This window comes from Notamacropus eugenii, chromosome 4, assembly GCF_028372415.1.
Source record: "Notamacropus eugenii isolate mMacEug1 chromosome 4, mMacEug1.pri_v2, whole genome shotgun sequence".
NCBI lineage: Eukaryota > Metazoa > Chordata > Mammalia > Diprotodontia > Macropodidae > Notamacropus > Notamacropus eugenii.
This window is the reverse complement of record NC_092875.1, coordinates 8,875,661-8,889,494: the sequence shown is the minus strand read 5'-3', so window position 1 is coordinate 8,889,494 and position 13,834 is coordinate 8,875,661. Positions and strand designations below refer to the sequence as shown.

The following is a 13,834-nucleotide window of genomic DNA, read 5'->3' as shown; positions in this document are numbered from 1 at the left end:
TTGCAAAGAGGAGGTTTTCTGCTATGCTCGGAAGCCGTTCCTGGAAGGATGGTCTGGGTCCTGAGAACTTTGGGCTTTAGGCACCAGATCATAGCGTGTCAGAGCTGGGGGTGCAGCGGGCCTAGGAACTCTGGTCAGAGGTAGGAGGGCCCCTCCATCAGAACATATCAAAGCTGGGGCTGCAGCAGTCCTAGGAACTCTGGTCAGAGGTAGGAGGGCCCCTCCATCAGAACATGTCAAAGCTGGGGCTGCAGCAGGCCTAGGAACCCTGGTCAGAGGTAGGAGGGCCCCTCCATCAGAATATGTCGGAGCTGGGGGTGCAGCGGGCCTCAGCACCCACAATGTCAGAGCTGGCAGGGCCTTTAGACCAGAGGAGGCCAGAGCTGGGTTTTGGAGGTGGGGTGGGGACTTAGAACAGAATATTGGAGCTGGGGTATGGTGATGAGCCTTAGATCATCAAAGGGCAGACATAGGGTGAGGAAGCCAGTGTTGAAGGTTGGACAGTCAGTAGCATATTAAAGTTGAGAGAAGCTCAAAGCTAGCTACCCAGGTCTGACACCAGCATGGCCCAGGAGGGGCCCAGAGCCTTTTCCAAAGGTCCTGCTGGTGCACCGCCCCTTGTCTCTCAGGCAGAATTCAATTTTTAATTAAACTTGTGATTTCCTACTCTAGAGGAGATAGGCTTTTCTAAAGGCAGCTCAGAAAGAGTCATTTATGGAGCCCAAGGAAACATTTGATTTATTTTTTTTACATTTCAGGATATTCATAAGGACCAACCTTACTATGACATCCCAGATACTCCCTATCGTATCACAGTCCCTGACACTGCTGAAGCCCGGGAGGTGAGCCCAAAGGTGGCCTTGTCCACCCTCTTTCATCTAGTTTACAGTTAGCGTACAGAGCTCAGCCCTCCTCAGTTCTTCTCAGGTGTCTGAGCTGGGGGTTTGCTGCCAAGAGGTAGGGGTGGGCCCCATTTCACTGTGCAGAACTTCCTCAGCTCTTTAGTCACTGAACAATGTTTTGGGTCCATCCATGGACAGAAGGGAAAGTCCACTGGACACAACTGGAGAGCTAGCCATTCACTGGCAAGAAGGCCCTGGAAAGGTCATTTGCATCCCTTGAGCCTTAGTCTCTCATTTGGAAAGTGGGAACACTAAGTGGATGGAGCTTATCAACTGCTTATCAACTCCCTGAGCTTCTGGGGAGCTCCTCATCTTGTAGGAGGTGAATCTGTGACCCAGATTCAGCCAAGGGCACAGAACACATGGGAGTGTTTGGGCCAGGGCCGCCCTGCCCTTTGCACAGTTCTCCTGTGAGCTTGAACAGAGGTGTGAGGGTTGTAGAGTCGCATGCTTTGTCACCGTTAGCTTGTGGCTGGACATCAGTTTCCACATCTTCGTGGAACTCAAAGGAGGGCCTGGAGACTGTAGAGGAGAGCTTTGGGACTGAGCTTGACCCTCTTGGAACTGACCATGATGCTGAAGTAGCACCCTGGACCAGGATGAGGAGGGTTCTGCTCCCCTGGCTCTCCCAGATAGATCACTGACATCCCCAAACTCTTTTCTAGAACATTGTGAAGGACTTCGCAGCTCGCTGTGAGATGATCCTTCAGGAGGCAATGAAATGGGCCCCAACGGTGACCAAATCCCACCTGCAGGTAATGACATGAGCCTCTCATGTGCATACAAGATGGCAGGGTGAGACATCCAGCTGCCTGGGATTTTCTGCAGGTGATCAGGTTGTTTTGATGTGGGGGCCCCTCCAGACTCTACAGCCAGGTTTATGAGATGTTCTAACCAGCGTCATCATCAGAGCCTTGTGGAGATGAGCCCCTCTGAACCCAACGAGGCTAGTGTGGGACTGGGTACACAAGCTGCTCATGTGTGAACCCCCCCCACCCCCAGCGCCACACACACATACACACACACAAACACACACCAGATCACCTCTGGACCACAATGAATCAGTTCAGGGAAGAGACAAAACAATTCAAAAAAGCATTAATTAAGTCCTTCCAGCATGGCCGTCACTGGGTGTGCTTGGCACTGGGGTTGCAGAGGTGAAAATCAAAATGTCTTGGCTTTCCTGGAGGTTGCACTCTAACAGGGAGAGAACATGACTTTAGTTAGGAGAGAACAAACCTGAATTCTTGCAGGTCAGTTCTGTTCTGACGTTCTCCAGCCTTCTCGTGAACACGTGCTGTTTCTCCAGTTCTTCAGATGTCCTTATTTCTGAAAAGTAGGTTTTGTATTGCATCTGCGTAGCGCTTGCGTGCGTCTTATCAAGGAGACTCCCAAGTACTTGTGCTCTGGAATCGTTTCAGCTCTGTCTCTTCCTTCTGGTTTTGTGGATGATGCATGCAAATGCTGATTTCTCTAGGTTTATTTTATGTCTTACTGTTTCACTGACGTTGTTTATTGCTTCGGTCACTTCTAGAGCTGACTCCTTAGGCTTCTCTAATTAAACCGTCATATCGTATGCAAGAAGCCTCTTTGCTTGTGCTCATCCCTTCGGTTTCCTTTTCTTATCAATACAGCTGGCATTTCTAGCACCTCATAGCATAGCGGTATTGACCAGAGGTGTCTTTTCTGAAAAAGGCCTCGAGCTTATCCCCACTGTAGATAGTACTGGCTTCTGGTTTTAGATAGATACTACTTATCATATTAAAGAGAGATACTCTTATTCCAATGCTTTCCAGTATTTTTTAAAAGAATAGGTGTGGCAGCTTGTTAAAAAGTTTTTTCTGCATCTGTTGACATATGATTATTTTATTCTTGGTATTCATGTGGCATGTGTATAGTTGTCATGATATTAAGGCAAGCCTTTCGTTCCTGGTGTAAAACCAACCTGGTGCTGGTGTGTGATCTTTGGGACATGCTGCTGCAGTCTGCTTACTGAAAAGTTTTCCTTAAATTGTGCTTCCATATTCATCAGAGATTGTGGTCTATATAGTGGATATTAAGATTCTGTTTGTAAGAGACAAGGAATTTGATAGGACTCCTTGGCCTGTGTTTTCTAACAGTTTATGTAGCACTGGGCTGATTCTTTAAATAGTTAGGATTCGCTTCCAAGTCCATCGGTCCTTTGGACGTTCACTTCTGACTTGGGGAGCTCGATTTTCCTGAAATGGAGCCGTTTGGTTCCACTGTTTCTCGTGCTGTTCATCTTGACGTTTTCTGTTTTTGCAGTTATTCGTGTATTTCTTTTGTGCTGTCAGTTTTATTGGCATCTAGTTGGGCTCAATAGTTCCTAATAATGGCTTTTATTTCTTCTTTATTGGATATGAATTCACCTTTTCATTTTTGATACTCTGATTTGTTGTTTTTAATTAAATTAGAGAGCCGCTTATCTATTTTTCAAAAAAATGCCTTCTCATTTTATTTATTAATTTACTTTTTTTGCTCTTAATTTTGTTGATCTCTTTGATTTTGAAGATTTCTATTGGGGTTTTTTTAAATCATAGGTTTTCTAGATTTTTTTTTGGTTGTATGCCTGATTTATTGATCTGTTCTTTCTCATTTTTATTGATGAAAGCGTTTAGACATATAAATTTTCTCCTAGGGACAGCTTTGACGTACCACAAATTCTGGTGTGTTGTCTCATTGTTTTTATTCTCTTTTATGTATTTATCAGTTGTTTCTATGATTCGTTCTTTGGTCCTCTGCTTTTTAGGGTTAGATTATATTATCTCCAAGTTGAATCACCTGCTTTTCCGCATTCATTGTAAGATTTTCATATTGCAATATGTGGTCAGTATTTATAAAGATGCCATAGACAGCTGAGAATATGGAGACTCTCTCTTCTCATTCACTACTCTTCAGAGATCTGTCCTGTTTCATTTTTTAAAACCCTACTCATGTCCTTAACTTCTTTCTTTGGTTTGATTCTTGGTTAGATTTATCTAGGTCTATGAAAGGGGTAAATTGAGGTCCCTTCATTATTATACTTTTACTGTTTATTTCTCCCTGGAACTCATTGCCTTATTCTTTAAGTGTTTAGATGCTACACCATTCGGTACATGTGTTTAGGGTGAATGAACTCGTTCCATGGGGGTTCACAGTACTTACTGTTGTCTCCCTTCATCCTCTTTTCTTCTTTGGTTTTTATCTCCTTCCTTCCCTGACCTTATAAAGATGAGATCGGCAAGAGAGGAGCCCAAGCCTACCTCCTTACCGCTCTTTTTTTCAAGATCCATCTTCACTTTATTTGCTTAGGACTGATTTTCCCCTGACTCTACCTAAAACTTATCCCTAACCTCCTTTCTCCCTTTTCCTTCTGCTTCCTTGTTCAATGATATGGATTTCAATAATTTCACTTCCCAGCTATGAGTATGTCTGTGTGCTGTCCCTTCATTACCCAGTTCAGGTGAGAGGCAGTTCCAGATGTCCCCCGTCCCTCCCACTCTTCCCTCTTCTTCTGCACCCCCACTATAGGAGATCATTTTCAGCACCTTTCCTCTTCCCTTTTCCAACCTGGTATATTCCTTTTCCTCTCTCTCAAGTTCATCAGACCATTACAGAACCCCTCCCAGACCCTCTGTCTTAGTAGTCTTCTTTTATAACCCCTCCCATAGCTCTCCTTTCTTCCCATTTTTTTCTCTAGTGCTTTCATTTGATTTTTAAATTTTTTTTTAAACTCTCGCTTCATCTCTTTAAGGCATTCTAGTTGAACTTATGCCCAAGCTGTGTTTTTCTTTTGCGACTTTGCTCGTAGATTTTTTTGGAGTCATTCTCTTCTGGGTTTCTGTCCTGAGTGTCTCTATTACTGTAATAGTGTTTTTGTAGTGGAGTTCTTCCTGCATTTTCTGACTCTTTCAGCTTTCTTCCATGAGTAATGTTGGCCCTGAATTTATGTCCTCTTGGATCTTTCTGTTACTTTGTTGGAGTCTATTCCAGAATCTCAGGAATAGCACAGCTTTTGGTGTTCCCAAAGTGATGGTGGAAAGTCTTACCACTTCTCTCCTGGCTCGAGTTTGGGTCTCAGCAGCACAACTGTTGGCTTGGCCCTGATTGAAATTCCAGTAGATGCTGCTGGACCCAGCCACAGTAAGCTAGCTGCAAAGCCCTGCAGCTTCAGAAGGAGAAAAGTTCAAGGTTCCTGCCTAATTAATCCTCTGCTGCCTTCAGGCCCAGCTAGGGACGGGTGGGACCACAGCCAAACAGTCTTTTTGCTTCTGAAGTAGGTCCCATGACCTCTTGTCACACAGGAACAGAGCCTTCCCTAGAAGCAGCTCCCCCTCCTCAGTCTACCCTGCCGAGTGAGAGGCAGAGTGGATGGTCAGCCCCCTTTGAGCAGCCTGCCCAAACTGCTACCCCTTCTTGCCCTGGAGCACAGCTGTGGGAGTGCCCCGTAGAGCGTATGTCTAACTATACCCTCCTCTGATTTCATACGACCTTTCTGTCTCTCTGTGCTGACCTGGGCTGGAAGAATAACTGACTCTGATTGATGGTTTTCTTGCATTTCCTAACCAGGACTTGGACCGATGAGTTTTCTAAATCTTTGACAGGAAGAACTCAGCTGTACATATTCCTGCTACTCCTCCATCTTGGCTCCCCACCCCACCCCCACCCCAGGTCTAGCATCATAGATTTAGACCCGGAAGGGACCCTGTAGTCCTGCTCCCTCCTTCTATAAAGGAGGAAGAAAACCCAAGGAGATCAGGAGATAGCCAAAGTTACATGGCTAGCAAGTGGTAGGACCAGGATTTGAACTCAGGTCTTCTGCCCTCAGGCCTTACTACACTTGCCTTTTAGTTATGAAATCCCTTCATTTTCTATTTTAGGAATATCTGAATAAGCACCAGAATTGGGTATCAGGCCTGTCCCAGCACACAGGCCTGGCCATGGCCACCGAGAGCATCCTCCACTTTGCTGGTTATAATCGACAGAACACGACGCTGGGGGTGAGTGTCAGCCTCCTGCAGGCCTGGGCCAAATCAGGCTTTCTTGTAAACTGTAGCCTAGGGAGCTGGGTGAGAGGCCAGAGGGTAGGTGTTCATCTGAGCAAGAGCCCAGAACATCAAGGGGCGATGCTGAACCAGAGCTCTGGCTCCCTGCTGGGGAATGGTTCGTTAATCAGTAGGCGTTTAAGTACCCACTATGTGCAGGCTAGTGTGCTAAGGACTGGGTTTATAAAAAGAGATGAGAGACAGTTCATGCCCACAGGGAGCTCTAAGTCTAACAAGGCAGACAACAGGCAAACAGATGCTACATATAGGAGGTAAATGAAGTGGGCTGTTAGTTGGGACTTAAAGAAGCAGGGGTCAGTGTTCCAGGGATGGGGAGGGCAGAGAAAGTGCCTAGAGCTGAGGGACAGAGGGTCTCATTTGTGGGACAGTCGGGAGACTGGGACACCGAAGCAAAGGGTGCAGGGCAGGGAGTGACGAAGTAGGAAAGGCAGGCCCTGGAGGGCTCTGGAGGCCCCAGGGAGTTTACCCATTGAGGTTTACTGAGTGAGGAGATGATGCAGTCAGGCCTATGCTCTAGTGGCTGAGACGGGGGTGGACTAGAAGTGGGCATCACCTCAAGGCCCTTGGAGAATACCCTCTCTCCCCAGGGGCCTTTGGAGGAATGTGGCTCTGGGCATGCTGACCACTGCACCACACTGCCCTTCTTTTACTGTAACTCTCCACTTGAAGACCTTCAGAATTGTCAGAGCACTTGGACGTTTCTAGAGCCCTTTAGAAATATGATATCACTGGATCCTCACAGCAACCCTGGGAGGATCACCCCCATTTTACAGATGTAAAGCACCAGAATCACACAGCTATTAAATATCCACCATGCCCTGAGTAGCTGCTGTCTGGACACTGACAGCCCTGTCACAGGGCCAACAGTTTCCACACTCGCCTCTCCCTTCCTTGCTTCCATCTTGTGGCCACCCCGGGGGAAGGAGTGGGTCAGAGCATGATCCAGAGGGGAGGGCCAAGTCCTTCAGGGGGTCCCCTCCCCCTTGAGTGCTCTCAGTCTCTCTCCAGGGTCTAGGGATACACACCCTCCGCAGGCTCTCCAGGAGGTTCTCTGTAGAGGAGAAAGCCAGACCCGAGGCTGGCGGTGGCAGGGAGGGGAAGGATGGTGGGCAGATGGGTCCTGCCAGGGGCGGACAGTCCTCTACTCTCATAAATGCACCCTGTTCCCTTGGTCCCCTCTGAAAGTCTCAGACAGGGCCATGGGCATCCTCAGGCCTGCCAGGGGCTTGAGCTTCATGGCAGGCATCCTTGGCTGACTCTACACTGCCCCGGCATGTTGGCCCTCAGCAATCCCTTCTCCCCTGAAGCTGCTGTTCCCTCTTGGACAGAAACTTCCCTTCCTAATGCCTGCCAAGCGTTAGGGACTTCTTAAGGATTCCTTACAGTGCCAGACACATTGTGTAGCTAAGTTACCAAGTACAGGACATTGTCAGGAGTGAGGGAACATCCAGCATGCCGCAGTTGGACAGCTGATGGGCAGCATGCTCTTCTCTGGAGCAGAAGTCTGCTCTCTTGTTGCTCCCTCTCTTGACCTTCCTTCTGCCCTCCGGCTCCCTGGCTGCTGGGACCTTCTCCCTCCCTGCCCTTGGCCAGTCAATGACCTCGTGCAGGCCTCTGCGACACAGCTGACTGGGAGGGGAGCCCAAAGGGTCTCTAGAGGCATCACCAGTGCCCAAGAGATAGCCTAACCAATGTGGGCAGCCTGCAGTTTGTCCCTGCTTATCCTGCTTCCAGACTTGGCCGTTGTCCATAAGACTTAGGTCACCTTTGGCACAGTGGAGTTTACACTTGGTTTCTCAGAGAGCCTCTACAGTCAGTAGGGAGAGGCTGGCCAGTTGGCCATGCTCAGATACTGCTGGGCCAGGGTGACGCTTCCGGTCTCTATCTCCAGGTAACTCAGCTCACAGAGCGACCTACGTGTGTGAAGAAAGACTACTCCAACTTCATGGCTTCCCTGAATTTGCGAAACCGCTATGCAGGCGAGGTAATACCCCCCTACCCCAGGTCCAGAAAGTACTGGCAGAAGGAGGGTCCTCAGGGCATAGAATATGCAAATAGGCTGGCACCCATAGTCCCAAGAGAGTGGGTGGGGAGGACCCTTTGGGCCAAAAGGAGTTAGCATTTGTATTTTGAGGCAGTAGGAGACTTGGGAATTTATGGAGCAGGAAGGAACATGGTCAGCCCTGGGCTGAGAATTATCACTGAGTCTCGTTCCATTGCACTAGGAGGTGAGGAGTGCCCAAGGGGGAGCACGTGTAAGCTGGAGAGCCTGCCTCTCTTGCCTCAGTGCGCTGCCCCTTTGAGAATGCCTTCCATGGACCTGGAGTGGGATCCCTCAACTTGGGGCCACCTGACACCATCCTCTGCTTTCTCAGGCAGATGCCTGGGGGCTACAGCATTTTTCACTTTAAGGAATCCTTGTGACTGAAAAGACCTGGCAGCAGAAGCTGGCAGCCTAGAACCTAGATCAGCTCAGAGTATCAGGCACTGGCTGTGCTAGACTCTGAAGAGTCCCCAGACTCCTGATGACCATGGCCATCCTACTGGGAAACATAGGCAGGCCAGCTAGTCATGGGCAGGGATAGGACAGCCTACAGAATGTGGGGACGCAGGAGAGGCAGGCAAGGAGTTCTGGGGAAACTGAGGCAAGAGATAGCGCTGCCAAGGCAGCTTCCTGGAGACAGAGGGCCCTGAGCTGGGCCTTGAGGGCAGAGTAGGCTACCAAGGAGCAGGCGACTTCTCGTAATTTGTGTTCTGGTGGCCGGCTGCCAGCCAGGACCATTGCTGGACACTGTGAGAGCTTGTCTTTGTTTGGGGCTTTGTGACTCGTGCCTGTCAGCCCTGACTCAATCCAGAGAAGTCCATTCAGCTGGCCCATGTCCCACCCAGCATCGGCTGCTGCCCTGGCTCAGAATCCTAAGACGGTGCTGATGGTTAGGAGTCTTTGCTTTCTCTGAGGCTCAGTTTGCCTTTCTGTGCCCTCATGCTTTGATGCTGGGTGGGACTGCCCTTGGGTACTTCTCCTTCCTTGCTCTGATGGGCTATCATGTCCCCAGCAGGCGCTCAGTCTCTGGCTGAGCATCTTCAGCACCTTCACTGTACCCTGCACTCTTCCTGACAGTCCCCATTCCAGTGCCCAGAACTGAGCCCAACAGTCTGGGTCTGAGAGCTGGTAGCACTTGGCTTTGGCAGAACCGCATAACACCCCCCCCCCCCATGACACTGAGGATGATGGGGATTATTGTCCCTGCTGTACAGAAAGAGAAATTGAGGCTCAGAGGGGAAGAGGCTTGCTGAGAGTCACTCAGCTAGTCAGCATCCGAGTTGGGATTCAGACCCAGCTCTCCCTGATTCCCAGTCTGGCTCTAATCCCTGCACTGTGCTCCCCATCCTGGTACAGAAAGGGGAGTGTCCTTAGTCTTGACTCACTGCTGCCTCAGTCTCCCCCACATGCCTGATGAAACTGAGACCTTCAGTGGTAGCCTTTGGTCCCACCTGACGAAGCCCTGTCTTCTTGCAGGTTTATGGAATGATTCAGTTCTCAGACACCACAGGCCACACGTCTGACCTCAAAAAGCTGATGGTCCAGCAGCTAAATGCAGCCCTGGATTTGCAGAAGGCTCAGGACTATACTCAGGCCATGTTCAAGTTGACGGCAATGCTGATTAGCATCCCAGGTAACAGCGGAGGCCTGGGCCCTTGGTGAAGGGCTCTGTCCTTGTAACCCACCTCCCCATGTGGGAGACGTCCAGCCCAAGAACGTCACTTCCCTCCCACAGGCCAGAAAGTGGAAAGGTATGCTTGGTCAACCCCATCCCCCTTACCACAGGGTCTCCACTTAGACTTTGTCTTCTTGTAAAAAGATGGAGCTAAAGCTTTTAAAATCCAGTAGCAGTGGCTGCTCAAGCAGCAAGTTGTGAGGGGCAAGGGGATCGTGCTCAGCGACTCACTCAGAAATGTTCACTTTCTCCTTTGCACGGCAGCCCTTCACACGCTGTCTCAGGACCCTCTCCCATCAACATCTCTGTGTTTGACTCTCTCGTTTCAGAATGTGACCCCCAGCTCCTGCACCACTTGTGCTGGGGCCCCCTGCGGATGTTCAATGAACACGGTATGGAGACGGCCATCGCGTGTTGGGAGTGGCTGCTCGCAGGCAAGAATGGCGTGGAAGTGCCGGTAAGGGGTCCTGGCTTCTGGGAGACAGCAGAAGTGACCAATGGGCAAGTGTAAGCCCTGCTCCTGGTTGGGGCCACCAAGTCCTTCTGGGAATGAGACCAGTTTGGGGAGGCAACAATACAGCGTCTGTGTTTGTGTCCATATCTGTGTCTGTCCACGTCTGTGTTTACACCTTCGTCTGTGTGTCTGGGTCTGTATCTATTTCTGTATGTCTACATCTGCGCCTGAACCTATGTCTGTGTCTGCGTCTACATCTGCATCTGTGTGTCTGTGACTTTGTGTCTGGGTCTGTGTCTATGTCTACACCTGTATCTACTTCTGTCCATATATCTATATCTGTGTCAATACACATATCTACTTCTGTCCATATGTCTATGTCTGTATCTTTGTGTCTGTAGCTACATCTTCATCTGGGCCTATGTCTACATCTGTTTGCATCTATATCTTGTATCTGTCTACATCTGTATCTGTGTCAATATTTTTCCCTCTCTCTACCTGTCTACATCTAGTCCTATGTCTCTGTATATCTGGATCATTGTCTGTATTTATGTCTCCATTGATATCTGTCTAGAAAAAGGCATTGAGGAGGATAAGGAGATTTCTTGTGTCTATTTTATGTGCATGCGCACACACACACATCTGTCATTCTCTGGCTCACCACACTCAGAATCCCCCAGGCATTTGTGTTCATTAGGGAAATGCAGCAGAGTGAATGGTGAGCGTGATTGTTTCTGCTGGGCCCTGACACAGCCTCTGTATCTCAGGTCCCACTTGATGAGGCCCACCCCCCTCTGTAGGACAGGCTGCACCTCTCTGGGCTTGGCCTCCCAAGGAGAGTGCAGGAAGCCTTCCTACAGGCCTTCTCAGCTGGAGACGCCGTGCCAAGCTGCCAACACATGTCCCTGCTCATAAGGAGCTTCCATTTGGATGAGGCCCATCTCTAAGGGCCATGTGTACCCTGCCCCTTCTTTCCTGGGCTGTCCTGGGAGCCTGCAAAGGTCTGACAGTCTCCAGGCTCCCCCACTCCGATCTGCCTGTGCAGCTGCCCATGACCTAGAGCCCAGGTCCAACCATGTCCCTCCTCACCTCTTCTGCCACAGTTCCCACCTCCTCATCTGGCCATTTCCCACTTAAACAGGCCTGTCTGTGGCCCCAGCTCAACCCAGCCTGTGCAGCTAGCTACCTCTGGTGCTTGTCTCATGACCTGGCCAGAGCAGGATACCTCTGTGCCACCCCCCCACCCCCCCCAATGCGATCAACCTTTTCTGGTAACAAGCTGTGGCAGTCCCTGGGGAGAGTCAAGGAGAGAACCCATAGAAGAACTTTTGGGGCTTTTCTAACACACAGCTTTGAGCAGCTAAACCTTGGAAATGCCTTAGTCTCAAGCTGGGTCAGAGTGGCCTGGGTACTTTCCCCAAAATAGACAATAGGGTATCACCCCTACAGGGGTGGTGAAGAGATGGCCCTGCTGTCCCTCAGTGATTGAGCAGCACAGGACACATCTTTGGCCTCACATACCCCGCAGAGGAATGCTGCAAGGATTGATCGAGAGGAGGCTCATGGGCTTCCCACCCCAGACCTCCAGCCCTCTGTCTGTGGCCCACAGGCCAGAGCCTGGCCCAGGGAAACCAGGAAGGAAGAGAAGGCGGGAGGGAGGCATTCTCCTCGCCCAGGCTGGAGTCTGCACTCTACAGGGGCAGCTGAAGAGGGAATGTTGATTTTCCCCTCATTGCTCAGCCTGCTGCCCAAACCCCAGGCCTGGACTTTCCCTTTCAGCTGGGGTTCTCACCATGACCTCCCTATTCAGCGTGACTGAGGAGCTGGGGCCCAGGCTCTCCTCCACCTAGCCCCTCAGTTTCCTGGAGCTGTGGGTTCCTGCATTGGTCCTGCTGTCACCTGGCAAGGCGGAGCCTTTTCCAGTCTCTTTCCTATGGCTCAGTGCCCAGAGCCATGTGCTTCCCTCCAGCCCCTTCCCTCTGCTGCTGGCTGAGTGTCTTCCCTGCTTTCTAGGAGATTTCTGGCATGGTAATGGCAGGTGTAGTGTGTGTTCAGGGAAGACTAGCACCTCTGCTGTGAGGACTGCTCATCCATCTTTGGTGTCCACCTGACTCATCCAACTCTCACCTGTGGCTCCAAGAAGCTGTAGCATGTCCAGCTAAAACCATCTTGGCAGGTGCACTAAACGAAGCTGAGGGTAACTGAGGAGTCTCAAGCCCCTCAGTGAGTTGTGGCGGGTGAATACCCTAAGCATGTGAAGTCTTCCCCTGGCAGAATGGGCAGATAAGAACAATTTGTTCCAGAGGCCATGAAGGTGGCTGAAGGAGGCTTCTGCTGCATCCTGGGCCATCACCCGGCATCCTGACTTTTGTCTTGCCACTTGACTTTGATGGCTGTGGAGAAAAATGAGGCTGACAACTTCAGGCAACTCTGCTTCACTTAGATCTAATTTATGCACAAGTCAGAAGACATCCCCCATGCCCTTTTACCATTTTTAGCTACCTCAAAGTCCTATGACGACAGGCAGGTGATGAAGCAACAGGTGCGGATATGCTGGGAGCTGTAGTCACAACCCTGCACACAGGCAGCCCAGGCCATAGGGATGTGTCTCACTGGAAGCAGCAGTGGGACTCAGCAGCCCCCTGGGTGTCTGAGCAGCCTTTTACGGCTCACACTGCTCACCTCTTGGTGTGGGGAAGGGGGCTAGAAAAAGTTCCCTAAACATTGCCTGCATACCCAACCCTGGCCTGATTACAGATGGGAAATTCCACTCTGCAGTTGAAACACAAAAAAAGTACAAAAATGTCTACAAAGACAATTCCACTCACCATCAATACACAGAATGTGTGCACACTTAACAGACAACAAAAAAATTTGATAAACCTGAAAGACAAATGGTTCTTGTTACAAGAGAACTCAGCAGGTATTGCATCCAAATAGCAGCCCTCAGTGGAACAAGGCTGGCAAATGAAGGCCAGCTTCCTGAAGTTGGAGCTGGATACATGTGTTTCTGGAGTCACCACAGTGAAGGGGAGCGCCATGAAGGTGGCATAGGTTTTGCAATCAAAAGTAATCTAGTCAACAAGCTGGCATGCCTCCCTAAAGGAGCAACATGACAATGTGATTGTCACTTGCAGGAAGGCATCATGCCACCATCATCAGTGCCTATGCTCCCACCATGACAAACCCTGGTGAAGTCAAAGAAAAATTTTGTGAAGATCTGGAGACCCTTATCGTCAATACGCCAAAAGAGGAAAAGCTTATAATCCTGGGCGACTTTACTACTAGAATATGCTCAGACTACCAGACTTGGCAGGGAGCCCTAGGGAGGAATGGAGGTGGAAACAGCAACAGCAGTGGCCATTTACTGCTGAAACTTGTGCATCACGTGACCTCATCATCAACACTGTTTTCTGTTTACATAAACACAATAAAATTTCATGGATGCACCCTCGCAGCAGACACTGGCATCTAATAGACTATGGGACTGTAAGGAGAAGAGACAGACAAGATGTGAGAGTGACAAAGGCAATGTTGGTGCAGCGTGCTGGACGGATCACAGACCTATCCTTTCCAAGCTAAATATTTGCATTCATCAAAAGTGCCGCCCCCAAGGCAAAATGACTTTCAAAAGAATCAGTGTCAACCAATTAGAGCCCTTCTCTGAGTGTGAACAGTTTGTTGCTGACTTGG

The 13,834-nt window shown here is 49.7% G+C and overlaps 1 protein-coding gene across 1 annotated transcript in view; it reads left to right on the top strand.

The window, feature by feature from the left end:
- The window catches only part of PI4KA (phosphatidylinositol 4-kinase alpha), a 120,236-nt gene that overhangs the window by 77,740 nt on the left and 28,662 nt on the right, over positions 1 to 13,834 (top strand). Inside the window, exons 27-32 of the mRNA XM_072599706.1 lie at positions 759 to 842; positions 1,568 to 1,657; positions 5,783 to 5,902; positions 7,860 to 7,952; positions 9,489 to 9,645; positions 10,017 to 10,144. Of these exons, the coding sequence (XP_072455807.1) occupies positions 759 to 842; positions 1,568 to 1,657; positions 5,783 to 5,902; positions 7,860 to 7,952; positions 9,489 to 9,645; positions 10,017 to 10,144 (672 nt within the window). The remainder of the gene's footprint in view (positions 1 to 758; positions 843 to 1,567; positions 1,658 to 5,782; positions 5,903 to 7,859; positions 7,953 to 9,488; positions 9,646 to 10,016; positions 10,145 to 13,834) is intronic.